The following is a 25069-nucleotide window of genomic DNA, read 5'->3' on the forward strand; positions in this document are numbered from 1 at the left end:
TCCCTGTGGTGCCTGGACTCGTGGTGGTCAGAAGGGTCACTCCGTGCGCTGGGGGGAGCACTCTGCCCTGCGCTGGGGCCCCGTGCAGCAGCGGCTCAAGGACAGAGAAGCTTGGGACCTGGACCAGCCCTTGGCCAGGTGACCGCCCCCCTCTGCCCTGCGCCGGGCCACCGGAGGCCAGAAGAACAAGGAGACAGATGCTGGTTACTGCCCGGCGGTTCAGGCGGCACCTACAAAGCCCACGTTTGTGTTGTTTCTGCGGCTGAGATTCCAGCCCCTCCCAACGCTGAGGTGAACGGCCGACACGTTGGGGTGGGGAGGTTGGGGGGTGCGGAGCATCGGCTGAAGTCCCGCAAGATGGACTCCCGGTGCTGTCCTGTCTGTGTCCACTGAACTGGCAGGTATTTGACATTCGTGGTGGCTTCCAGATCTGGTGACTGGGCCTCTGGCACCCCCTCTTCTGACCACTGGGCCCCTCAGTGGTCTTCTTGCCTGTGGTGCCTCCCCATTTACTGGGGAATGCAGGCGAAGCACCTGCACCCTGAGCCTGCTTGGAATTCCTGAGCCCTGAGGGGGCTCTTTCTGGAACGGCGGGTGTTGGCGGCACCGGTGCGGTGCCGGTGTCCCAGAGCCGGGCCGCTGCTTCGCAAAGCTCTTCCCTGCGAGTGTCGCTCCTGGGCCAGGACGCTCCCCTGGGGGGAAGATGGGATTTCTGGGCCTGCCGCAGCAGCACTGGGGTGCACTGGGGTGCAGCCCCGCCCTCGGGCTTCTGCCGTGATTCCCCGCGGGGCCTTTGTGTCCTGCAGGCCGGGTGGCCCCACTGCCTTCCCCCTCCACTGTCTGCCCCCCCCCCGTGTCCCCCTCCAGTCTGCCCCCCCAGTCTTCGCGCCTGCCAAGCCCGGGAGAGCGGACGGCGGGGCCGCAGGGCCCGTGTGCCGCGGCGGGTCGCACGGTCGGCTGGGGACGCCGCGGGCCGCCCCGCGAACCCCTCTCCCGCGGGGGCCCAGGCCGGGAGGTGCGGGGGGGGGGGTTGGGGCGCGGGCTCGGCCGCTGGAGGGCGTCGGGAGGCGGGGCGCCGCGGGGCCGCGGGCGGGCGCCCCACGTGCACGAGGCCGGGGCTGCGGGCCGGGGGTGGGGGTGGGGGGTGGGGGGCGCCGCGGGGGGGGGAGGGGGGAGGACAGGTGCCCGCGGGGGGGGCCTACGGCGCGGGGGCGGGGCCTACGGCGCGGGGCGGGGCCGGTGTCGCGGGGCGGGGCGATGACGCGCGGGGCGGGGCGGGCGGGCCGCCCTATAAAGGCGGCGGGGCGGGCGGGCAGGGGACGGAGCGGCGGGCGGCAGCGGCGGGCGGGCGGCGGCGCGGCGGGGCGGGCGGCGGGGCGGGCGGCGGGGCGGGCGGCGGGCGGCATGGCGGGCCCGGGCCCGAAGCGGCGCGCGGCGCCGGCGCCCGCGGCGGCCGAGGAGGAGCGGCAGGCGCGCGAGCGGATGCTGGCGGCCGGGGCGGGCGCCGGGGCCGGGGCCGGGGCCGAGGGCGTGGCCCTGCGGCGCACCATCGCGCTGCCCAGCGGCGTGGCCATCATCGTGGGCACCATCGTGGGCTCGGGCATCTTCGTGACGCCCACCGGCGTGCTGCGCGAGGCGGGCTCGCCCGGGCTGGCGCTCGCCGTGTGGGCCGCGTGCGGCCTGCTGTCCATCGCGGGCGCGCTGTGCTACGCCGAGCTGGGCACCACGATCGCCAAGTCGGGCGGCGACTACGCCTACGTGCTGGAGGTGTACGGCGCGCTGCCCGCCTTCCTCAAGCTCTGGGTGGAGCTGCTCATCATCCGGCCGTCCTCGCAGTACATCGTGGCGCAGGTCTTCGCCACCTACCTGCTCAAGCCGGTCTTCCCCAGCTGCCCGGTGCCCGAGGCGGCCGCCAAGCTCGTGGCCTGCCTGTGCGTGCGTGAGTACCCGGCCCCCGGCCCCGCCCCCCGGCCCCCGCCCCCCGGCCCCCGGCCCCCGGGCGGCGGCCCAGACCCCCTGCGCTCGGCTGCCGGCCGGCCGAGGGACCGCAGGACCCTGCCCTGCCCGGCCGCTTCCCCTCCGCGGCCTCCCCGGGCCCCAACGCTGACGCCACGTGGAGGCAACTTCCGCCCGGAGGGACGCCCGCGACACCCCATTCATTCACTGGTGCCGGGCGCAGGAAGCCGGGCAGAGCGGGCCCCGCTGCCCCAGCCCCCGCGGCGCCCAGAGGGAGCAAAAGTGCCTGACGGAGGGTGAATTTGAGAGGGTGGGGGTGGGCTGAGGTGTCCCAAGGGTGCTGAGGGCACTGGCCGTGGCTGGCACGCGGGGCGCTGGGTGGCACACGGCCTCCGGTGAGGGACCGGCCGGACAGGGTTGCTTCTTGGCAAAGTAGGTTTCTCACCAGCCCCAGGGGCAAATGTGCCAGATGCCACTGACCTACACTGGCCTGTGGCGGGCACTGTGGCCGGTCCTGACCCCCACCCCGGCTGACCTTAAGGAGGCCTGGGAGTGGACCTGCCGGCGCTGACTTTCAAACAGCAGTCCGCTGGGGCCGCGCGAGCCCGCGGTCTGCACAGTTTGGGGTCCTGTTGGTGGGGTCCGGGCACGGCTCAGTGCTTGCAGGGCCCTGACTCCCACCACCTGTGCTGCCCTTGGGGCTTTCAGCCTGGGGACCATTGCTGGGGTGGGGGTCCCTGAACTTCAACGCCTGCTCTATGGGGGGTGAGCAGAAGGCAGTGGGCAGCACTGGCCTGCCAGCTCCCAGGGCCTCGCCCAGCCCTCAGACCCCAGCAGCAGCCACATGGGCCGAGGGGACAGTATGTGCCCTTTGGGGAGTCTCAGCGATGTGGGTCCAGACCCTGAGCGGGCGTGACAGCAGCACGTGCAGCTGGACTGAGGACTCGAGCGGGGCTGGCCGTGGGGATGGGTGCCGGCCTCGGGGGCCAGGGGCCTGGTCAGCTCAGCTGTCCCAACCAGCGTCCTCCTTGCGAGATGGGGTCCGTGCTCCCCCCACCTTAGGGACAGAGCTGTGCTCTAGACGGCCCGCTCTCTGGTCTCCTCTGGCCTCAAGTTTGTCAATTGTGGGGGCAGATCTGGGGTTGGGGCCTGGGGGCACCCGCCCCGGCAGCACTCGGGGCCCCGCAGCATGACCGGCAGTGTAGAGGGGTGCACCATGCCCCCTTCCCACATGGGGAGGGCAACTAGCCACCCTCCCCGGTTCCTTTTCTCTGAACCGCCGCGTGAGAAGGCGCGGGCCCGGAAGGGTCTGTGATACCAGGGAGCCGTAGGCTGCGGGCAGAGCCGGGCGAGTCGGCCTGGCTGTAGGACGGAAGGGGCTCGCCCGGGTCCACCGCTCGCTCAGAATTTGCCCCGCTTGGCACGGAGAGGTTCCGGGCGCCCGGGGAGGGGCACCCTTGCAGGGGACATCTGAGAACACCTTGGAAAGCCACACGAAGTTTGTGTTTATGTTAGGGTGCGCGAGCTGGGTCCTAGAATTTCTCTATAAGAAGAGGAGGTGCACCCTGCTGAGCACTCTTCCACCACTGCCCCCGTGAAGTCCCCCATGTTCTCCCTCCCTGAGGTCTCAGGCCAGGGATAAAGCTGTGCTCCTGAAGTTTACCCTTCACCCGGCATGTGCCACCTGTGGGCCTGGCACAGTCTGCAAGGAGGGCGCTCCCTGGGCTGAGGGGGTGACTGAACTGGGCTGCCGCCTCCTCCCCCGTTCCAGGCGGAGGGGCCTGGCCTGCTGGGAGGGCCGCCGGGACACGCCTGTGTGGGGCAGTGGCATCCTTCAGCCTCACCGGACATAGCCGGTGGCTGGGGATGGACTCTGGGTCCCCCCAGCGTGGTCGTGTTTGGGGGAGTGATGTCCTGAACACACCCCACAAATAGGTTTTATGGGCCCCGTCCCTCCCCGTTGACTCTTACTGTAAGTGCGCAGGTGAGGACGCACAGTCAGGCAGCCCGTCACGGCGGGGGTACCCTGTACCCCTTGTGGCTCAGGGAAGCGTGTCCTGCCTTCTCGTGGAGGTGGGGATCAGCGGGGTTGCGAGGCTTGTAGAGAGTTTACCCTTTACCTGGGCCTTCAGCCCCAGAAGGGACCCCAGCTGCTGTTCTGAGGCCTGTGCCCAGGGGTCCGGTGGACAGACCTGGTTCTGCTTCTGGGAAGCTACTGGCACCTCCTGCCACCGCCCCCAGCTCTGAACTGGGCCGTCACAGCGGCTGGGGTTTGTGGGCTCGACCCTGCCCGCACCGCGCCACCCACCCGCCTCGCCTGCGACATCTTCACGGTCCAGACTCGCTCTCGCCTCAGAAGGGGAAGGAGAGGGGGATCCCCAGGGAAGTCCGCCAGGCGGCATCTGCCCTGTGCCCTTGTCCTGCCGACGCCCGGCCCACCTCCTTCAGCCCCTGGCAGTGACCCCCCTCCTGGGGTGTGGGCCCCATCGGGCACATCCGCCGCGGCTGCCCCCAGGCTGCCTACACCCTGCGCTGGCCTGGGCGCCTGCCAGCCGCCAGGCCGGCCCCTGGCTGCCTGAGGCAGAGGCTTCTGGGTGTTTCCAAGGGGCTGGCAGCTGAGTTCTGAGCTGGGAGCTGAGTGCTGTCGCCAGGCTGGTAATTAGCGCGGAAACCACACTTTCCCGGCCAGACATGAAACGGCTCCCGCCTCCGGGAGTCACGCGTCCCTTCACGGGAGCGGAGGCCCCTGGGGTCCTTCAGGAGCATGTGACCTGGGGGGGGGGGCGCGGCTGACCCTTTATCCCTGGGTCACGGACCCTTTTGATAATCCGCTGGAATGTGCAGACGGCCCCAGAATGCGCACCAGCTGCCCCGGCTCCGCAGTCACCGGCTCCCGGACCCCGCCCAGGGGGTGCCCCGTGACGGTAGAAGCAGACCTGGGCTTTCAAGCTCTGTTGCCAGCTTAGACACGAGCTCTCACTTCCTCGGCCACTTCACAGCTGGGGAAACCGAGGCAGAGGTGGGCAGGGAGCCCTCTGGCATCAGGCTTGCGAGGACACGTGTGTGTCTCTGCCAAGGGCGGCAGATACAGGGTCCGGGGGCTTCGGTTACCACATCTGCGTCCTCCTGGCCTGGGTGGGGCCCCTGAGGACCTCAGGTTCATCTGTCCCGTCTTCTTGGGGCGCGCACCTCCCACAACTGGAGAGCCAGGCTTTTTCATAAAGCCCGTGGGATGCTTTTTAGCTTTCCAGGGAGACTCCAGCGGGTGTGGGGTCCCTCAGACCTGCTCCTCCTGCCCTTCCCCGGTGCCAGCCCCTCCTGGTAGGGGTTGCCTGCAAGGTGAGGAATCAGCACCACCCGCCCCGCTGCTCCTCGTAACCCGATCCCTGCTGTGTGGTGCCCTGTGCCTGGTCCCCCTGCCCTAGGTGCTGACCTCTGAGTCCTGTGAAGTGCAGTCGCGCAGAAGGGAGCCGCTGCAGGGCCACAGGCTGTGGGCCGGGTCGGCTCCTCACGGGGACCTGCTGTCAGCAGAGCCCGACTGGGGCGGCCGACTGTGCCCTTGGCCTGGGGTCAGATTCCCCCTGGCTTGTCTTTAATCACCAGGAGCCCGGTGGGGACCAGGAGGGACCTGCAGAGGGGGGCCAGGTATGGGAGGGGCTGACCGATGTGCCCTGGGGCTGGGGGACGGGCAGGGGCAGGGCCCGGGCCGAGGGCCAAGGTGGGTGGCGGTGGCGGGCCGAGGCGCACGGGTGAGGGTCTGTGTCCAGCCTCCTCCCATCCTGTAGTCACAGGGACCGGGGCTCTAAGCAGGGGGTTCCGGCGCAGACTCGGGGTCTCAGCCCCTGCCATCCTCCCGGGAGGGCCCGTGCTCAGGCTGGCCGGGGCCTGGGGCAAGGTGGTGGGAGAGCACAGGTGCCGGCCTGGCGGGGGGTGGAGGGCTGGGGTGTGAGGGAGGCGTCCCTGTGGCGGCGGCCACCTCGCAGGCAGCGTGGACGCGCATGGCCAGGCCGCGAGCAGCAGCAGAGAGGAGGGGTGGCCCTCCTGCGGGTCCTGGCAGTTTCCGGGGCCGGGACCCTCCGGGACTCCATTCTCCCGGACTGTGTCTGAGGGTGGGGAAAGTGGGAGGAGGCCGTCGGGGGCCCCAACCTCAGCTGACTTTTGACTCTGCCTTCTTCACCGTGTCTCGGCTGGCGCGTCCCATCGGGTGCTGGCGGCGCTCCGGCCTGGGCCGGGGAGCTCGTGGGGCTGCCGAGACCAGCCCCGTCGCCCGGGAGAGAAGGCGTCCAGGCCGTGGCGGGGCCAGGAGAGCTGACCCGCGTTAGTCATTTCCTCCTGCTGCAGACCCGTGGCTCAGCAGGCGCGGGAGAGGCTGAGGCTTCCCTCCTCCTGCCCTGGGGTTCCCCACCGGCCACAGACCCCCCCCACCCCCCGCAGGATTGGCTCCCTCTGCAGACCCCCCCCCCCCCCCCCCGCACAGCGGCGCTCCTGGGACTGCTTGATCTTCCTTCAGTCTCACAGGCGAAGGTCCCGGCGGTGGCCGGTGGGGGGACGTGAGCATCCCTGGGCCGCCCCTTCCCTACGGCTCGGCGTTCTTGGGCACCGGCACCGCTTCCTGGGCCCGAGGAAGGTGGGTCCTCCTGGGGCTCATCCCCACCCACCTGCAGCAGGTCCTGAGCCCTCACTGGTGGGAAGGGCACACACCAGCCCCCCGCACCTGCCGCCAGCCTGGTAGGAGACTGTTCGTAACGGGTGGGAGCTTTTGTTGTAGAGCAACCCCTATACAAAACGGGGTGCCTGAATGTGGGTCCTCACCCGCGCGCTTAAAAGGACATATCAATGCTCTGCTGCAGGCGCACGCGAAAGGTTAATGAAAGGTTTATTCACAAGGGAAGGGGAAATGAGGAGATGTACAGCTCAGGGAGAAAAGTGGGAGACCAAGTTTTAAATGCATCCTACCCGATCTGCGGATCTGGAATCCCAAATGGCGCTCTGAGAGCTGGCCGGGAGCCAGGAGCCATGAAGCCAGGAGGCGAGCGATAGCGAGCCCCCCAAGGCCCACGTGTTGGGTTTTTATATCCAACCTGGCTGCCCAACTCCACCCTCAGGTCCCAGCCACCCTCCCTTTGGTGGTGATGGGATTTGTCTTTCCCAATGTCTTGATGATGGCTTTGGTCTGGAGTGGGGGTGGCGTCCACAAAGCCTGTATGGGATTAGCTCGGGACATCATTTCCCCCTAACACTTTCAAGGCTGGCAATGAGAAATGCAGGGCCCGGGGGACACCCCAGCCCATGGACATCTGGCTTAGAGCGGAGGGGGCTGCTGATCCCAGGCCCCTGTCCACCGAGCACCCTGGAGCCCTGTGTGACCCCTCAGGTGGGGTTGGCAGAGGCAGGAGAGGGCCTCTGGAGCCACTGGACTCCTTCGGGGCAGCCCCCCGGGCCATGTCTGCCGGGTCCTAACACCTGAGCAGAGTGGCCCCAGGGAAAGGCGGTGGCCCATCTTCCCGGAACCAGCGCAGCCCCTGCCACATCCTCTCCTGCCCCGGGCCTGGCGATGGGACTCTGGGTAAACTGAGGCTCCGGTGCTCATGGCCTGGGTCCCAGTCCTCACAGCCAGCTCCCTACGGCTGGGCCCATGAGTGTGAAGCCACACTCTCCCGGGGCGCCCAGACTGGCCAGGCCTGGGCCTCTTTACCCAGCGTCAAAACCCTGCCAGGAGCACCTTGTCAGAGCCTGGCTGGGGGAACCCAGAGTGGCTGGGACTTCCTCCTTAGTCTGCAGGCTGGGTGGGACCCGCTCTCCGCCCTCCGTCCCCGCCCATGTCCCCAGTGCGGCAGGGCCGGCACTGCTGGTTATCGGCACCCATGCCACCCAGGGCCTGGTGACACCCTGCGGGCTTTGCCTTCAGCGGGGCAGCGGCTTTGGTGGTCTGCTTTGGCTGCTTTTCTGTGCTGGGTTTTTTTTAAGGAAGACAGGCTCCCTGGGCCGCTCTCCTTGGGGTGCCCCACGTGGCCTGCCCACAAGGACTCCAGGCGCCGCTGTCCTGAGGTCGCGCGGGAGACCCCCCACCACGGGCGCTGGGAGCCCCTGCTGCCGGCTGGGGGGCACCCTGTAGCCAGAGCAGGCTGGGGTGGACTCCCTTAAGGGGACAGGCTCTGCTCAGCCCATCCCGCTGCTCCCGCCTCCCTCTGCAGAGGCACAGAGACCCGCTGTTCCCCGGGGCCTTATCTCTGGGACCCCAGCTGTCACCCAGCCAGAGCCCAGCCATGCTTATCTGGGGGTGCCAGCATGGAGAGCCCCCGAGAAGCAGGCCTGGGGTGGTGCCCCGTGTTTACCTGCTCTTCCCCCTCGGCCCAGCAGAGAACTTTCTCCAGAGTTCCTTTGGGGGAGGGGAGCGCTGGCTCCTCCCACTACCAGCAGCTGAGCCGCCCTTCCCGCCAGTGCGAGGCTGCTCCCCTGCCCCTCCCAGCCTGGGGGGGGCGGAGGTGGAGGACAGCGCCCCCATGAATTCTTCTTTGTTTAAGATAACGTCCTACTTTGATATTTAAAAAGGAACTGGGTGGACAATAACAAAGAGTCGCTTGCTCTTCAGCCAAAGCCCCTGAGCGGCAAACTCCATCCCAGTCTTTTTATCGGAGAGCCATAGTGGCCGCCTTTGTCCTGCACCCCACGCCCACCCCAGAGCGCCGGAGACAGGGCGCCTGGGCAGGTGCCCGGGCTCGGGACGCAGGGCGGGCCCCCTCGCTCCTGGGGGGGCTCCCCGCCATGCAGAGACCCCCGAGGCTTCCTTGGCCGCTCAGCCCGCAGCCTCAGCCCTGGTCGGCCGGCAGAGGGACCCCCAAGGCGCTGCCGGCGGGGCTGGGCTCGGGCGGGGCTGGGCTCGGGCCTCGCCCACCCGGCCTGCGTGATGCAATCTGCCAGCTTCTTGCGGCAGCGCGGGCAGGCGGGGCTGAGGGCGCGCCAGGTGTCCGCCTGGGCCGAGGCCCCCAGAGAGTCTCTTGGGGCTGGACTTTCTCGGGCCTCTCCCCACCCCCGCACCATGCTGGGGGTGGGTCGTGGCCACGCCTGGGTCGGCGCCGGGGTCTGCCGCAGCACCTTGGACAGGGTCTGGGCGGGCCTGAGGGCAGGACCGCCGGCGGCCCTCCAGACCCTTTGACCCTAACCGTCTCACCCAGGTGGAGGCGCTGAAGAGAGCCGGGTGGGGCCGCAGTTCCCAGGGGGATGGGCTGCGGGTGCCCTAACCCAGAGCACGTGGGGAGCTTCCTGCTCGCCTCCTGCCTGGCGGTCCCCGGGCAGTCAGCGTGGGTTCACTTAGTCCCAGGCCCAGCCTTCGAGTTGACATCACAAAGGACACATGTAGTTGGGGGGAGCCCCCAGGGCCACCTGCCTCAGCTGGTGGTGTGGGAAGAGCAGGGGCCTCCCAGGCCCCTTACCTGCGGCCGTCCCAGGCAGAGCCCTCCGCTGGGCTGGCTTCCTGGGGGGTTAGGCCCTGGGCTGCTTCCAAGCATCATGGTGCTGCATTCAGGGAGTGGGGTTCTGGACCCTGGGGGCTCCCCTCCAGCTGCGGGCCAGGGAGAGGGTGGCGAAATGGGACAGGTCAGTGTGGGAGTGACCAGCGCCTTATTTTCAAGTCTGCCTTGTTGTGAGTCCATGGGGTGTCTGTGTGAGCAAGATGCTGAACACTGTGGGTCTCCTGCACACCTGTGGGCCCCCCCCCGCTTCCCTTCCGGTGCACACCAACTGTTGTAGAGCAACCCCAATACAAAACGGGGTGCCTGACTGTGGGTCCTCACCTGCGCGCTTAAAAGGACTTATCCATGCTCTACTGCAGGCACACGTGAAAGGTTAATAAAAGGTTTATTGACAAGGGAAGGGGAAATGAGGAAATGTACAGCTCAGGGAGCAAAGTGGGAGACCAAGTTTTAAATGAGTCCTACCCGATCCGCCGATCAGGAATCCCAAAATGGCGCTCTCAGAGTTGGCCGCCAGCCAGGAGCGGTGAAGCCAGGAGGCGAGCGATCGCGAGCCAGAGAGAGCCCAAGGCCCACGTGTTTGGTTTTTTATATCCAACCTGGCTGCCCAACTCCACCCTCAGGTCCCAGCCACCCTCCCTTGGTGGTGATGGGATTTGTCTTTCCCAGAGTCTTGATGGCTTTAGTCTGGAGTGGGGGTGGCGTCCACAAAGCCTGCATGGGATTAGCTCAGGACATCCTTTCCCCCTAACACCATGAGTCCCCTGGGTCAGGGGAGGCATCTCTGTTGCGCTGGAGCTGGTGCTGCCTGCGTGGAGGCTGGGCTGGGCCTCAGGTGGCCCACTTGCTTGGCAAGGGAATTTGTGCTAACAGGATGTTCCTGTTTTCTCTGGCTGTCTGGAAGGTTCTCTGCAGCAAGGGCCCCTTCCTCAGCTGGGCGGGCGAGGTGGGCGGTGCAGGGCCTGCCTCCTGGGGATCGGCAGGGTGCCGGTGGGAGGGGAGGGGGCTTCCTGGCCTGCTCAAGAGGCTGAAAGACCCTTTATGACGCCTGGGGGCACCTGTGGGTCTCGGCTCTGACCCTGGAGACCAGCCCCTGGGTAAGAGGAGCCCCAGGAAGCCAGAGTCCTAGAAGGAGCTAAGGGCCCTGGGGGTGTCGCCTCATCCCAGGACCTGCTCCCCGCTGACACTGACCCCCTCTGCCCTGCTGTCTCCTCAGTCCTGCTCACGGCCGTGAACTGCTACAGCGTGAAGGTCGCCACCTCGGTGCAGAATGTCTTCGCAGCTGCCAAGCTGGGGGCGCTGTCCCTCATCATCCTGCTGGGCTTCATCCAGATCGGGAAGGGTGAGTCGGGGTACACGGGGCGATGGCTGGGTTGTGGTGGGGAGCCTGGGACAGCCTCCTTGCTGTCTGGACCCGGTGCACCGGCTCTGGGCAGAGGTGCCTGGCGGGCGGGGGCGCTCTCGGTTTTTGTGGCACGGCCTCTGGAAGTGGCGTGGCTGAGGTGAACCATGGCCCCAGCGGGAGAGATGATCACCTTGAGGACACAAGAGCACCCCTCAGTCTCCCTGGGGTGCAGGTGGGACAGGGGTCTCCATGGAGCCTCTCCCAGTGGGCCCTGGAGGCTGCTCCTGTGGGGGGCCACGTGGCTACAACCCACATGGGCACGGGGCTGGCAGGTCCACCCAGCAGGCTGGCCTTCAGCAAGCAGTCCTGGCCAGACAGCGGCCCCTCCCCATGGCTGACCCTGCCCCTCGCACGCCCTGGGGGCCGCTGTGCCCGGTGCCCCCACATGCACATCCTGGGGTATCTGCCTATGACATCCTTGCAGTTTTGACTGCTCTGCTCTCCCCACCGCACCCACCCACAGGCCACACAGCCACCTCACATAGGCTGTCGGGGGCACTCATGGTTCAGAAGAACCGGGTGCACGTGGGGCTGTGGAGGCTGCCAGGGTGCCTGCCCTCACATGCCAGCTCCATGGGGCTGGTCTGCACTGGCCTCTTAAAGTCGAACCAAGAATCCAGACCATCTGGGCAGAGGGTCTTGATCCCCTGTGTAGACTGGTGTGCAGCCTTGAGCAGGCTCCCGGCCCTTGGGACGAGCCCAGCCCCTTCCAGCTCTGCTCCACCGCACCCTCGGCCACCGCATCAGCCAGGGGCTGCGCCTTGGGCGGGAACAGGCAGACCAGGGTCCTCAGGGTCCTGGGATGTCTTGGGACACCCTGGCTCGCAGTGTGGAATTGGTGACCAGCAGCCAGGAGGTAGTCGGGTCTGGTCACCCCCATCCTCACAGGGAGTTCAGCTCGTGAGGACCCAGGTCCGTCTGCACCCCCCGGCCTCGCCCTCCAGCAGGTTGCCTTGGGACTGTCCTCTTCCTGCCAGAGGAGGAAACACAGGGAAACCTGATTTTTGTAAAAACAAATTTCAGTCAGGACAGCAAAGAGCTTTTGTTCAGCTTGAATCATAATGTTCATAATTCTGTTGCTGCCGGAAACACCCGTGTCCCCTGCCCCCCGCAATCCCTTTCTGAACTCGGGACTCTGCAGCATCTGCAAGATTCCTGCTCCAGTTTGTTCTCGGGTGAATGCCCCCCTCTGGACACGGCTGCTCCCCTGCAGCGTGGGCTGCCTCTGTTTCCCTCGGGCAGCCTGCCCGGCCCCGTGAGCCCCGTGGGTCCGGTGCTGGAGTCAGGGCTGGGCCAGATTGTCCACCCAGGGCTAGACTGTGCCTGGACTGGCAGCCGTCCTGCAGCCTGGACCTCACACTGTCCCCCTCAGGCTCCTGGGGTGGCCACCCTGTCTTGACTTTGGACCACTCCCCCTCCTTGGCACCAGGGGCAGAAGGAGTGAGGGCAGTGGGGGGAGCTAAGACTGCCCACCTGGCTGGGGGCCAGGCCCCGTGTCTGGATTTTCCCGCCCTGGGGAAAATGGGCGGGGGTGGGGGGTGGGGGAGGTGGGTGGGGACCCATTGGCGTTTCTTGTCCTGGAGCCACCACACCAGCTGGGGGGTGGGGCCCGGGTGTGGGTAGCTGTGTTGGCCGGGTTAGGCCACAGAGGGCTGGATGGGTGGGGACTTGGTGGTGGATGTGATGAAGGGGCCATGGGCAGAGGGCGCTCAGTTGCCCAGGATGTGCCCGCCGGCCAGCTCCCCCAGCTTTTGTCCCTGTTCACACCGGAGGGCGGGAGTGGGGTGTGGACGGCCTGTCCCTGTACCCAGGTCCCTCTCGGGACACACAATGGGGCCCTTGTGTCTGCTGGAGCCTGGGCGTCCGGTGGGGAATTGCGTGCTTCTCCTGGCGTGGTGACGGGCGTGCAGATTAAGACAGTTGCGCAGAAACTCCCCACCCCCTGCAGGCCTGGAGGAGAGGGAGCCTCCTGCCCCTGCCCAGGGCAGCCCCAGCCCCCATCCGAGCCGGCCCTTCCACGTCAGACCCGGGTGTGGGCTGCATCCCCAGAGGCTGCATCTCCTGGCCTGGTCCCCAGTGCCGGGGCTGCTGAGCTGGCCAGATATTGGGGACTCTTCGCCTGTAGCTGGGAAGCGCCTCCTGTCTGGCTAAACTTGAGGCCCAGGGGCCCCCCTCTGGGACTTTGCAACAGATGACAGGGGCCTGTCTTGGAGGGAGGCGGCCCTGTTGCCATCCCCTGACAAAAACGGCCCCAGCAGCTGGCTGAGCGGTGGGCTCGGGCAACCCCTCTGAGGGCAAGGCCTGAGGCCCGGTGCGCCCGAGGACCTGCTCGCCTGGCCCGTGGTGGAGCGGTGAGGCCCAAGGCCGTGTCTGCCCCATGTCCGCCGTGTCGGGGGGCAGAGCGGAGACTAGAGGTTCTGGCCCAGCGCGGGGAGACCTGGTCTGTCTGCAGGAGTCCTCCCTGCAGACTGTGGAGGCTCCTGCCGGCACCTGCGGCACCATGACCCCGTGTGCTGGGCTCCGGGCCTGCCCCTCTGCTGCCCCCGGACTTCCTGTGGGCCGAGCGCACCCTCCCCCACTGAGCCCAGGTCGGGCTTCTCGGCACCACCGCGCGGTCCTTTTCAGTCACGTCAGATTCTGAGGTTCCCAGGGGACATGAGTTTGGGGGACACTATTCAGTGCGCCCCACAACATGAGGGACCATGAGGTGGCATCTGGGGCGTTGGGGGCCATGGTGGAAGGTCGCAGTGCAGCGGACACCCCCCAGTGTGGGAACTGGCTCGTGGTCCACGTCCTGAGCCCTTCCCCGGAGGGGCTGGAGGACTGGCCAAGGGGACAGCATGGGGCAGCCAGTGGCCCGAGGCTGGGGGTTGTCACAGGGGTTGGGCTCCCCCGGCCTGGGGCCCAGGGAAGCCTGGAGGAGCCCCTGCCCAGCCCTCCCCGACACAGGCCAGGCGAGGTCCGGGGACGGCCGGCGGGGCCCCTGTGGTGAGGGACGGTTGCAGGGCCCTCGGGCCTGTGGTGGACGGTTCACGGGGGCGGGACCCCCTCCCTGGGATTGGAGGTTTCCAAGGCGGTGTCTGCGTGACGCAGGCCTCTGGGCTGTTTCCCTGAAAGCGGCTCCCTGGGGGCTCTGCACGTTCCCACCCCAGTTAGCCGCGGTCCCTGGGCCCTGCCAGGCTGCCAAGGCAGCCGAGGCCCGCAGTTGCGAGGCTGCCTCCGCGGTCGTGGCCGGGGGGCCCGGGCAGGGCCTGTGCTCCCTGCACTTCAGGGCCAGGAAGGGACGCACAGGCAGCGAAGGGGCGCGAAGGCCTCTGAGGCTGCTGCAGGGTGCTTGGCCAGGGCCACCCAAGGGGTCTGCGCCTTCTCTTCTCTTGGGCAGCAGGTGTGGGGGAGGCTTTGAGTCTTCTTCGGAGGAGGCCTTGATAAGGGGGGGTGACATGGGGTCCCCATACCCGGCCTGATCCTCCTCATCTGCTGCCTCCCAGTGTTAGGGGGAACCCGTTTAATATCGGGGCTGCTCTATAACACCAGGAGAAAGACGCAGCTCCCCTGGGGCCTGCCCTTCCCGTCTGTCCACCCGACCCTGTCCTGCCGCCCCCCTGGGAGCCCGGGTCCGGGGAGGACTGAGGCCCTTCAGCCCTGGCCTGCTGGTGCCTGGGGCCCTGGTGAAACAGCGGGAGCGGGGCTGGATCGGGGGAGGGGTAGCCCCGGCCCTTGGGGAGCAGGCACATGGGTGGTGTGTTTGCCATCAGCCCGGGGCAGGTTCCCGTCTGGGACGACCAGCTGTGGGAGCTGCCCCGGGCATTGCACCCCAGCCCCCACCCCCACGACAACCCCAGGGGTCTACAGAGTCTGTCACTGTGTGCTGGTCGCAGAGGTTGGGGCGGCTGCTGGAGGAAGAACACAGGGAGATGGCAGGGTGGGCACAGCCCAGGGGAACGTCTGGGTTGGGGGAGGGCACAGAACGGCCTGGGGCTGCCCGCCACGGCCTCCCCATGGCGGGAGTAAACAGGCCTGGATGTTGCTTTCCTCCTGGGACTTCAGAAATGAGGCCCAGGCACCCCAGGGAGACCCTGTCCCCTGCGCGGAGCGGCCTGTGGGCTGGGGCACCAGCCAAGCCCTCGCAGCCCTGGTGGAACCGACGCCCCTGCAGCCGGCAGCTGTTTCCTGAGTTTGCGGAGGCCATAAAATGGAAGGACAGAGCCCAGGAAGGGGGCCGGGGCAGGACCCACAGATCAGCACGGGTGCCCTGGGGAGACTGCCTTCACCCGTCAGGGCTCGGAGCCAGAGACCCTGAGACCTGTGCCTCCGGCCACGCTGGGCACGCCCAGTTACCCCTGCAGCCCCAAGTGGGGGCTCAGGCCTCGGATTTATCTTCGGCTTCGGCGACGGCCTTGCCCCACGCAGCGCTGCCAGCGCGCCTGCACACCACACGCTCACACTGTGCACACCAGCTGCTGTCCCGCCGTCCCTCTGGAAATGGTCCGCAGAGGACACACCATGTCCCGAGTAAGGCCCAAGGCTGAGGACGCCCCGCGCACTGTCCGGAAGGCCGCCGTCTCCACCCTGGCAGCGCCTCCTGCGGCAGCGACCCCACCGGCACCGTCCCCTCGTTCACGCTGGGAGGGGCCGTGTCCTGGGGTGCGTCTCGGTCCTTTTGGGATCACTTTGTGCTCGCGGTAGCCGACAGGAGGTTGTGCTTCCGGGGCCTTGCACAAGTGAGAGGCCTGGGCCCGGCATCCCTGGTCCTCCTGGCAGAGGGAACACAGTGCAGACCTGGATCCCCCGGAGCTCTCCACCCTTCTCTGAGGCAACCAGTGGTCCCCCCCACCCACACCCCAGCCGGGACCTGCTGTCCTCATGTCCACCCTGTGTGCAGACAGCCCCTGGCGCGTCAGGGAGGTGCATGTTGGGCTGCTCCACAGGTGCCTTTAATTTGTCTCTGGAAAGTTTTCACCCGACATTTTTGTTTGTTACCGTGTTTCCCTCCAGGAACATTCCAGAACTCTTGGCGTGACCCTGTGCTGCTCTCTGACCCTGCATTCCTTTCTGTTTGTTTGGCCTTTGCTAGGTGGCGTCTCCAATCTGGACCCGGAGAACGCCTTTGAAGGCACCAAGCTGGACGTGGGGAACATCGTGCTGGCCTTGTACAGCGGCCTCTTCGCCTACGGGGGATGGTGGGTTCCGCTTCGGACGCATGGCTGGGCCCCTGGGCACCCAGAAATCCAGGCAGTTTCAGAGAGTGGCCATCCTCCCCCAGAGCTCCTGAGATTCAAATGCCCAGCCGCTGAGCGGATGGCCTCTACGTGACCCTTCACCCACGGGCAGAAAGCATGTGGGCTGCAAAAGCTGGCCTGGCAGCCCTGCCCTGGCCCCGCTGGCAGTGGAATGCCAGCCTGCAGCTGCTAGAAGGACTCTCCATCCCCTGGGTCTCTGATCGCAGCCCCTGCTCTCAGTCCAACTGTCCCGGGCCTGAGAATAGTTGTGTGGTGGCTGGGTCAGGGGATGGACAGGGCCACCTGCGCTCGCTGGAGGCCACTGACGTGCACACTGGGTCCCAACAGAGCCGCCCTTTGCGTCACTGTCCCCTGTTGCCTCGGACCCTGAGGCTTTCATGCCCAGGGGTGTGAGCCTGCTCAGGCCAGGCTACGCCTTTGCCTCAGAGACGGTGCTGGCTGCCCCTGGAAAGAACAGGGCTCAGGGAGGGTGGGCCCAGCTGGCGGGCGCGGTTTGCTTTGTGTGCTCCAGGGCCCAGGGTGGTGGGTGAGGGGTCCCCTCCAGCGGCCCAGAGCAGGTAGGAGGGCCCTGTGGGGGCCGCCTTCCTTCCCCCGAAGACCAGGAAGGGTGCACCACTAAACTCTGCTCTGCATTCCAGGAATTACTTGAATTTTGTCACGGAGGAGATGATCAACCCCTACAGGTATGCTTGTGAGCGGGCCTTCTCGGCTTTTCATGTGAGGGGAGGGAGGGGCCAGCCTGTCCAGGCCATCCTGGCCACTGGGCCAGCCCAGCAGCGTGCAGGGCCACGGTGGGGTGGGGCAGCCTTGAGGTGAGGACTGTGCTGGGGGCTGGATTCTGGCCCAAACCTGCCTCCCAGCAGGTCTGTGTACCCTGGAGCTAGATGCCCCTCAGAGCTGGGGAGTAGCCCCGTGTCGCAGGCAGGGCCGAGGCAGGCGGGTGGAGCCCGGGGCAGGCTCTCCCCACCACCCCAGCCGCAGCAGCTGGCAGGCCCTCACTGCAGGTGCTCCTCCTTCCGGGACGTGAGGCTCAGGACCGGGGCCCCCTCCTGGGCTGCATTTGATGCCACCCTCCATTCCTTCCAGGAACCTGCCCCTGGCCATCATGATCTCCCTCCCCATCGTCACGCTGGTGTACGTGCTCACCAACCTGGCCTACTTCACCACCCTGTCCACCGAGCAGATGCTGACCTCAGAGGCCGTGGCTGTGGTAAGGTGTCACTGCCCCCATGGCCGGGCCCGGGAGAGGCTGAGGCGGGCCCTGCGCCTGCATGCCCACCAAGGAGGCACAGCGGGCTCCCCTTGCTGAGCAGGTGCCAGTTCTTGGGCCTGCTTGCACCTGGGACGCGGGGTCTCAGAGCCAGCTACCCTGGGCCGGCTTAGGCCAGCTGGTCTGGGGGGGTCCCAGCATAGTCGTTCCGACCGGCTTGGGAGGGAGGGGCCTCCAGGGACATGGAGGTCCTGTCCCAGTATGTGAGGAGTCGGGTCTCAGCCACTGCTGAGCAGCCAGAGCGGGCTCAGAGCCCAGGGCTGCAGCCCCGAGCTCATGGCGGTGGCCGACCGAGGAGCGTGCTGGCGAGCCGGCCCTGTCTGGGGGGTGCCCTTTAGGGGCATTTCTTAGCTGCCGCTGGGCAGGGAGGTGGAGACACCCCACTCCCGGGTTTGCCTCCCGAGTGTGTCTCCCCAGCGCATTCTGGGGCGCCTGACTGATAGCACCAGCCCCTATTGGGCGCGGGGAAGCCCACTAGGTCAAGGTCACCTGGCGATGCCAAGAAAGGTGTCCACATGTGAGGGCAGCACAGGCCCTGCTCTCGGGATGCGACAGTCCTCCCAGATCCAGAATTTGCCTCTGAGGGGTCCCCCAAGGGCAGGGGCAGCCAAGCCTGTGGAAGGTCCTGGGGCAGCGGGGTTGGGGCGTGGGCACCGCCTGCCTCGGGGGCGGGGCGCTCAGGGCAGGTCTCTGCAGGACTTCGGGAACTGCCACCTGGGCGTCATGTCCTGGATCATCCCCGTGTTCGTGGGTCTCTCCTGCTTCGGCTCCGTCAATGGGTCCCTGTTCACCTCGTCCAGGTGAGCGCTGGTTGCCTCCTGTCACCGGCCCTGCGCCAGGCAGGGTCAGCGGGGTCGGCAGTGCCGCTGCTGCTGGAGCTTGCAGGTAGAGGGGCCCCCTGAGAGGGGACTTTGCTGTGTCCTCCTAGAGCCTTTGACACGTTCTGTGTGACCCTCCAGGGCTGGGGCAGGGCAGACCCCCGGGCTTCCCCCAGGCCAGCGAGGTTGTGGGGGACACAGCCACACAGAAGGGCCCCCGTGTCCGACGTGAGCTAAGAGTCTAACAAGTGGGGCCAGGGCCAGGCCCCCATTCCTGCCCAGCCTGGGGTCGCGTGGCCGGGGGCTGACGTCCGCTGTGGCCCACAGGCTGTTCTTCGTGGGCTCTAGAGAGGGCCACCTGCCCTCCATCCTGTCCATGATCCACCCGCGGCTCCTCACGCCCATGCCCGCCCTCGTGTTCACGGTAAGCCAGCGGCGCGAAGGTCCCAGGGCGGGGGGATGCGGGGGGCGGGCCGTGCACCCCATCTGCTGGGTGTGTGGTCTGCCTGGGCCGCCGAGTCGCCGGCTACAGACCGAGCTCGGTGTGAAGCGGCAGGTAAGTGAGCGCAGGCGTTTCCACCGCCCGCTCCACTGAGCGCCACAGGCCGCTGTTTATCCAAAAATAACGTGGGAGGCTGTGGGGAGATTCCGATCTGGAGCGCACGCGGGAGCAGCCAGCCCCCTGGGGAGTCCCCTCTGTGGCCAGCCCAGAGCCTCCTGGGGCTCGGGTGCGGCTGTGTCACCTGCGCGGGCACAAGGCGGCACGTCCCACGCTGAGGTCACATCGCGGGCAGTTTCCTGCACTCGAGTCACGTGCTCTTGCTCTGTCGCTATGGAGCCAATCACCCCAAACGCAGAGGCCCCGCTGGGCAGCCGGCCCTGTCCCGGGGTCCCCGAGGGGCGGGAATCCCCGTGGCTCAGCTGGGCGGCGGTCTCAGCAGGGGTGGTGGCCGCCAGCTGCCCAGCTGAAGGCCCAGCCGGGGTGCAGGGGGAGCTTGCAGCAGGGGGCCTGTCCTGGGGACATGGGCTTGCCCTGGCCTCACGGGGCGGCCCCAGCTGTGCCCAGGGCGAGGGAGCTGAGAGGGGCGGCAGGGGAAGGCCTCTTGGTTCCCTCCGTCCCCGTCGGCAGGGGTCAGGCCGGGCTCTGCCTCACGCCGGAGGCGCAGCGAGTGGCGTGGTCTGCGCAAAGCCCCTGAGCACGCAGGCCTCGGCGCTGGCCGGACACTGGGCCCTTCTGCCGGGGCTGTGCTCAGCCTCCCTGCGGAGCCCCGGGTGGGTGTTGAGCTCTCCCGGGCGACCTCCCTTGGGGTTTTCTGAGGTCGCGTGCGTTCCGGGGCTGCCCAGGCGGTGTTCCTGTGGGCCCTGGGCACCCGCGGGCTCACGGCCCGGTTTCTGCTTGCAGTGCATCATGACCCTGTTCTACGCCTTCTCCAAAGACATCTTCTCCGTCATCAACTTATTTAGCTTCTTCAACTGGCTGTGCGTGGCGCTGGCCATCGCCGGCATGCTGTGGCTCCGCTACACCAAGCCCGAGCTGGAGCGGCCCATCAAGGTGGCTGCCGGGGCGGCCAGGTGGGGACGGGGCCGGGGCGGGGAGGGGGGCTCGGGTGACAGCGCTCTCCTCCGTCCAGGTGAACCTGGCCCTCCCGGTGTTCTTCATCCTGGCCTGCCTCTTCCTGATCGCCGTCTCGTTCTGGAAGACGCCCGTGGAGTGCGGCATCGGCTTTGCCATCACGCTCAGCGGCCTGCCCGTGTACTTCCTTGGCGTCTGGTGGAAGAGCAAGCCCAAGTGGCTCCTGCAGGGCATCTGTGAGTCCGCCTCCGGCCCCCAGGGCTGCCGCGGCCCGAGTGGTTGGCGTCCATGTGGGCGACACCCACCTGGCTCTGGGCACTGGCCTCTGGCCTGTAGATTTCAGGGATAAGGCACTCAGCTTGGCACCGGCTAATTTCAGAACAAGGACTCCAGCAAGCAGGCCGCTGGTGCCAAGGAAGGGGTCCCACTGGCTGGCGCCGGCGTCAACAGCCGCTGACCCAGAAGGGCGGGGGAGCGGGAGAGAACAAGCTCCCGGGGCCCAGCAGGCCCTGCACCCAGCGGCTGTCCGCGTGGCCACTTCCGGGAAAGCCGCCCCCACCACGTCCCCCAGGCCTGTGGTCCCCCAGGATGGCTGTCTCCCCTGTTCTCGTGGGCACCGGCCAGTGGCTGGGGCCTCATCTCCATCCCCGGTCCTGGCCCCCACTACCCTCCCTTCAGAGCACAAGCAGTGGCCCAAAGGGGGATGCCCCAGAGTGGGTGCTTGGAGGGTTGTGGGCCCCTTGACGGCACCCCTGCTTCACCCTGTGGGGGGCCAGGGCTTGGCAGCCTCAGGCGTGCTCCCCTCCTCTCCCCGGGCCTGGTACCTGCCAGCTGGTGACCGGCTGCCCCAGGATCAGCCCCCAGGCCAGACTAGACCTTGGGCACTGAGGCATGGAGTGTGTGCACCCCAGGGCGACTCGCTGCACCAGGAGCAAGCCGCTATCTGCTCCTCCAGGGAGCCACAGGCAGGTGCTCCCGGCAGGCGGGGCCACCCCACCCACGGAGGTGGTGCCCCCATGACTCTGCTCTCTCCCTCCCCCGCAGTCTCTTCCACTGTCCTGTGCCAGAAGCTCATGCAGGTGGTGCCCCAGGAGACATAAGCCAGTGGCCTGGAGGCTGCCAAGAAGATGTCAAGAGACCGTTCGAGATCAACTCACCCCTCCAAGGTGAACTGCCCGTCATCCAGGCAGCTCAGCCGCGGGCCTGCCACCTACCAGCCTCCCCTGCGGGCCCGGCACCCACCACAGAAGCTGGCAGGACGCCACACTACAGCAGCATCAGCAGGGCCCTCGGCGTGCAGAAAGGGCGCTGGGCAGAGCCCGGGCAGTGCCTGCCGGCACCCGTCACGCGGGGTCTTCCCCCTGCCCTCCTCCACCCACTTGTGTTATTTTTTTAACTTAAATTATGGAGGCCACCAAGATGATTATTTTTTAAAGAATTGGGGAAGGGGGAGCAGTGGGACAATCTCCCCCAACTCCCAGTGCTGCCCGCAGCGTGAGGGGCCCCCGAGGGCCTGGTGTGGCCAGCCTGACCCTGGGAGGCGCAGAGCCCCACGCTACAGCCGGAGGCCGAGTGCTGAGCCGCCCGGCACGGGACGTGGGTGTGCGCGAGGACAGGCCCTGCCCAGCTCCTGGTGTTCGTTGCTGCAGGTGTGGGGACAGTAGGGACAGTTGCTTTTTGCCTTAAAGACCCTGGGCAGAGCCCTCCCTGGCCAGGTTGGAGCAGGGGTCTCAGCCCCTGTCTGCCTGAGAGGAGGGGCTGGCGGAGTGTGCAGTAGGGCCGCGTTCTGAGCCCGGTGTCTGAGCAGCTGGGCCTCTAGCGACCCACAGCCAGCACCGCCTCTTGGCCTGGTGGCCCTATGAGGACCCCGGCTAAGCGCGTTCAGACGTGCCGGTCACGTGCAGTCTAGAAACAGGGTGACAGACGCTACATGGCCGGGCACCCCCTGCTTCCCCTCTTAGGTGCCGTGGCCGTCTTAGCCACTGACCCCCATCTGTCCCCAAAGTGTTCTGAGCCAAGTGCTGTGCTGAGCCCCCCGCTTCACCCTGGGGAGCCCTCCCCGCTCTCCACCCTGGGCTGCATGAATGCCGAGCAGCTGGTTGAGGCTGCGTATCCCAGGCGGTGTGATGGACACCAGAGAAACCCGGCAGGCGGCTTGGGGGGCCTGGGCTAGGTGTTGAGGTACAAAGGCATCAGCCCACCGGCCTTCCCTCCTGCTCTGCGGGGCCACGGGGAGGTCAGGAGACCCAGCCTTCCTGCGTGACCACGCGCAGCTCCGCAGAGGCTGCCAGGGGTGAGCTCTGGCCCTCGGGGCCATCTCTGCCCACTGGGTGAGACCCCTGGCAGGCGGCCCCGGGAGGCCAGAAGACCTGTGCGAGACAGCTGCGTCCCTGGCTCTGCCCGGGCCTCGATTTTGTCATCTGCAAGCAGACAGCGGCTGCCTGGCCGCCTGGCGGGTTCATGCGCACATCTCGGGGCACAGCCTGCTCCTCCCCGCCCCCACCCCCCACCTCCCAGTGTTTGCTGCTCCCCCGGGGCCAGGGCGGGTGACCGACCGTGTGCTCTGCCGCTGCGGGGTGGACAGGTGCACCCGGCAGAGGGGGTCACGGTGTGTTCTCATCTGGGCTTCTTGGCCGTCCCCCCACGCAGCCTGGGGGTGCCACCTTAGAAGGCAGAGCCCGCCGGGGCCACTCCTCCCCCGTCAGCCTGCGTGTGGTTTTCGTCTCTGATGTGGCCGAGCCCGCCGGCCATCCGCTCTTGCTCGCGTCCTCCCATCTCCCGGATGCGCGCCTGCGGGGACATCGCCCAGCCGGGACCACGTCCAGCCCTGCGTGGCTTCCGTGTCTCGTCCTGCTCGTGGCTAATCTGTTACATGTGTCTGGGGTGGGGTGGGGAGCTCTGGTTTTGTTTGTGAGGCTTTTTGTTCATTTTTAAAGAAAAACAATTGGACCCTTAAGTCGTGCCGGTGCCTTCTGTTCCTCAGCCCCAGCTCTGGGTGTGGGGACGCCTCAGGGACCCACCATCAGTCTCTGACGGCCTCCTGGAGGCACAGGGGGCCAGACTCCGGCCCCGGAGAAGGACAACGCAGCTGACTGGGGACAGAGGCCAGTGGTGGGGGCCGACTCCGGCCCACCTCTCGGGGGCCCCAGAAAGAACGTTCCAGACCCAGGGAGAGGAGCCCTGCTGTGGGGCCAGTGGTGCTGCCAAGGCTTGCGGGACGTTTGTGCTTGTGTCCAGGGCGGGCAGTGGGCGTGGGGGGCACAAGAGCTGGTCCTCCATGCAGGCTCTGCTGCTGAGCCAGACCTGGAGGCAGGTGTGGCCCGGGGTGGGGGGTGCAGTGCCCAGTGGCCAGAGCCCGAGCCACAGCCAGGACAGCTGCCAAGTCAGCCCAGATCAGGGGCCCAGGCCCCAGCTGACCCCCAGATGGGCCCTGCCGGAGGGACCCCATGTACAGGTGGTGCGGTGCACGGGTGGAAGGTGGGGCTGAGCTGGCTGGAGCTTGCCTGCATGGCCTCCCCCTGCGCCCACCCTCCGGCCTGCTCAGTGGGGTCAGCAGTTCTGGAGCTGGGCGCACCTGGACAACAGAGGGCTGGGTGTGGCCTAGCTAGTCACCTGGGCTGTGGCTCTGCCTGCCCAGCCTCCCGCTGTCCAGGCCCAGAGACAAGACTGGGGGGCACCGAGTGCTCAGCTGCATACCCCACCCCCCAGTATCTGAGTTGACTGCACCTCCCAGTCTGGGCAGCCTGGACCCCACCACCTTTCCCCAAGCCCCAAAGACCAATTCCTGTGACACCCCCTCCCCCCTGCAGGCTCACAGCTGGCAGGTCCAGAGCCCCCACTGCCCCCCCACCCCCCCACCCGTCTCTTGGCAGCTGCCTGGGGTCACTGGGACTGCCCCATGGGGATGTGCTGGACCCCAAGCAGCCAGGTGACAGGCATGAGGCTGGGTCCTGCTGGAGGGACCCAGTGGGGATACAGGGGAGTACATCTGCCACCCCAAAATAAAACTTGGACCAGAGGTCTGTTTCACGGGTCCCTGAGCTGGTGGAGTCGCTTCTGAGATGACTGTGAACTCCATCAGGGCTCGCCGTGGGCTCAGGCCCCGGGGTTGTAGTAACGCTCCCAGGGAAGCTCAGCCGCAGACTTGCCCGCTGCTGCCTGGCGCTTCCAGACGCTCAGCCCTCCTGCCCAGGGCGCTCGCGGACTTGGCCACATCATGGGCCGGCAGCCCTGCCTGCTCCAGGCACTCTGGCCTCCTATGGGGACCCCATGCCAGGCCAGCTCTGCCCCAAGACTCAGCCGTCCCTGCCAGACGAGCATCCCCGGACCCCGGGTCTGTGCCCCCCTGGGCAGGGCGTGGTGAGCGGCCCTGGCCTTGACCGCTGTGAGCTGAGCACAGAGGGGCTCCTGCCAGCCTCCCGACCATGACAACGTCCAGCTCACGTGCCGCTCCCCCCAGGGCGTGGGGTGTTGAGGCGCCGGAGCCCTGCCCACCCCCACCCCGGTCCCCGCGGTCTCCGGCAGGGAGGTCTCCTGTGGGTGCCGCCTCAGGGGGAGGAGGAGGAGGAGGGGGCGGGGCTGCCCCACCCCCCAGTCTGCTGCAGGGATTGACAGCTGGGCCCTCCTGCCCACCAGCGTTGCCCAGCAGCCGCGCAGCCCCCGCCAGGCAGGTCCCAGCTCAGCAGCCTCCTCACTTCCCAAAGCAACGCTTTGTCCTGCTGGGCAGCGAGGGGCGGGGGACCCTGGATGGCGCCCTGTTCCCTCCGCAGACACCCCTGCGGCCTCCAACGCCCGGTGGGACAGTCCAGCCTTGTTCTGAGAGCCACGGGCTGAGTCCCAGCTTCTGCCATCAAAGTTGCTTCTATTTTCTTTCTGGGCTCGCTCGTCCCTGGAGCTGGGCTGAGGCCACCGCAGGTGTCGCGGGGTGGGGGGGAACCTCGTGACTCAGGGCTGCGTGGTCCGGGGGCTGGGAGCCGCCTGCTCCCTCGGGACCCTCCTCTCCGTGCAGCCGGCCTCCCCTCTGCATCCCCGCAGGAAGGCCGCCCCGGGGCCCCAGGCAGCCACACCCGCTGGAGAGGGCAGGGGTGTTGGACAGAGCCGGTGATCTGGCTTGGGGGCTGGTGTGAGTGTGGGGCGGGCAGGCGGCCCCCCAAGGCCTGGCACCAGTCTGGCTGTGCCTGCCAGGCCGGGTTCCCCGCTGAGCCCACAGCCCAGAAGCTCCTACACGTCCTGCCCTGCACCTTAGGGATGGCCTGGAAATAAAGCTTGTGCCACAGGACCCGCTGAGGAGAGGCCGCAGGCAGCAGGTGGTCCTGGAGCCAGCGCCAGCCCTCCG

At 67.5% G+C, this 25069-nt stretch overlaps 1 protein-coding gene across 1 annotated transcript; it reads left to right on the forward strand.

Annotated features, from left to right (window-relative positions):
* The first annotated feature begins 1404 nt into the window (after positions 1-1404).
* On the forward strand, positions 1405-22710 carry SLC7A5 (solute carrier family 7 member 5). The gene is made up of 10 exons (XM_037515756.2): positions 1405-1939; positions 10645-10770; positions 15908-16013; positions 16712-16756; positions 17160-17283; positions 18040-18143; positions 18489-18585; positions 19564-19713; positions 19793-19970; positions 20779-22710. The coding sequence occupies exons 1-10, from the start codon at positions 1405-1407 to the stop codon at positions 20832-20834; spliced, it is 1521 nt and encodes a 506-aa protein (XP_037371653.1). The 3' UTR covers positions 20835-22710.
* The last annotated feature ends 2359 nt before the right edge of the window (positions 22711-25069 follow it).

The sequence above is a fragment of the Talpa occidentalis genome, unplaced genomic scaffold (genome assembly GCF_014898055.3).
Source record: "Talpa occidentalis isolate TD23 unplaced genomic scaffold, MPIMG_talOcc4v2.1 talOcc4.17, whole genome shotgun sequence".
Classification (NCBI taxonomy): Eukaryota; Metazoa; Chordata; class Mammalia; order Eulipotyphla; family Talpidae; genus Talpa; species Talpa occidentalis.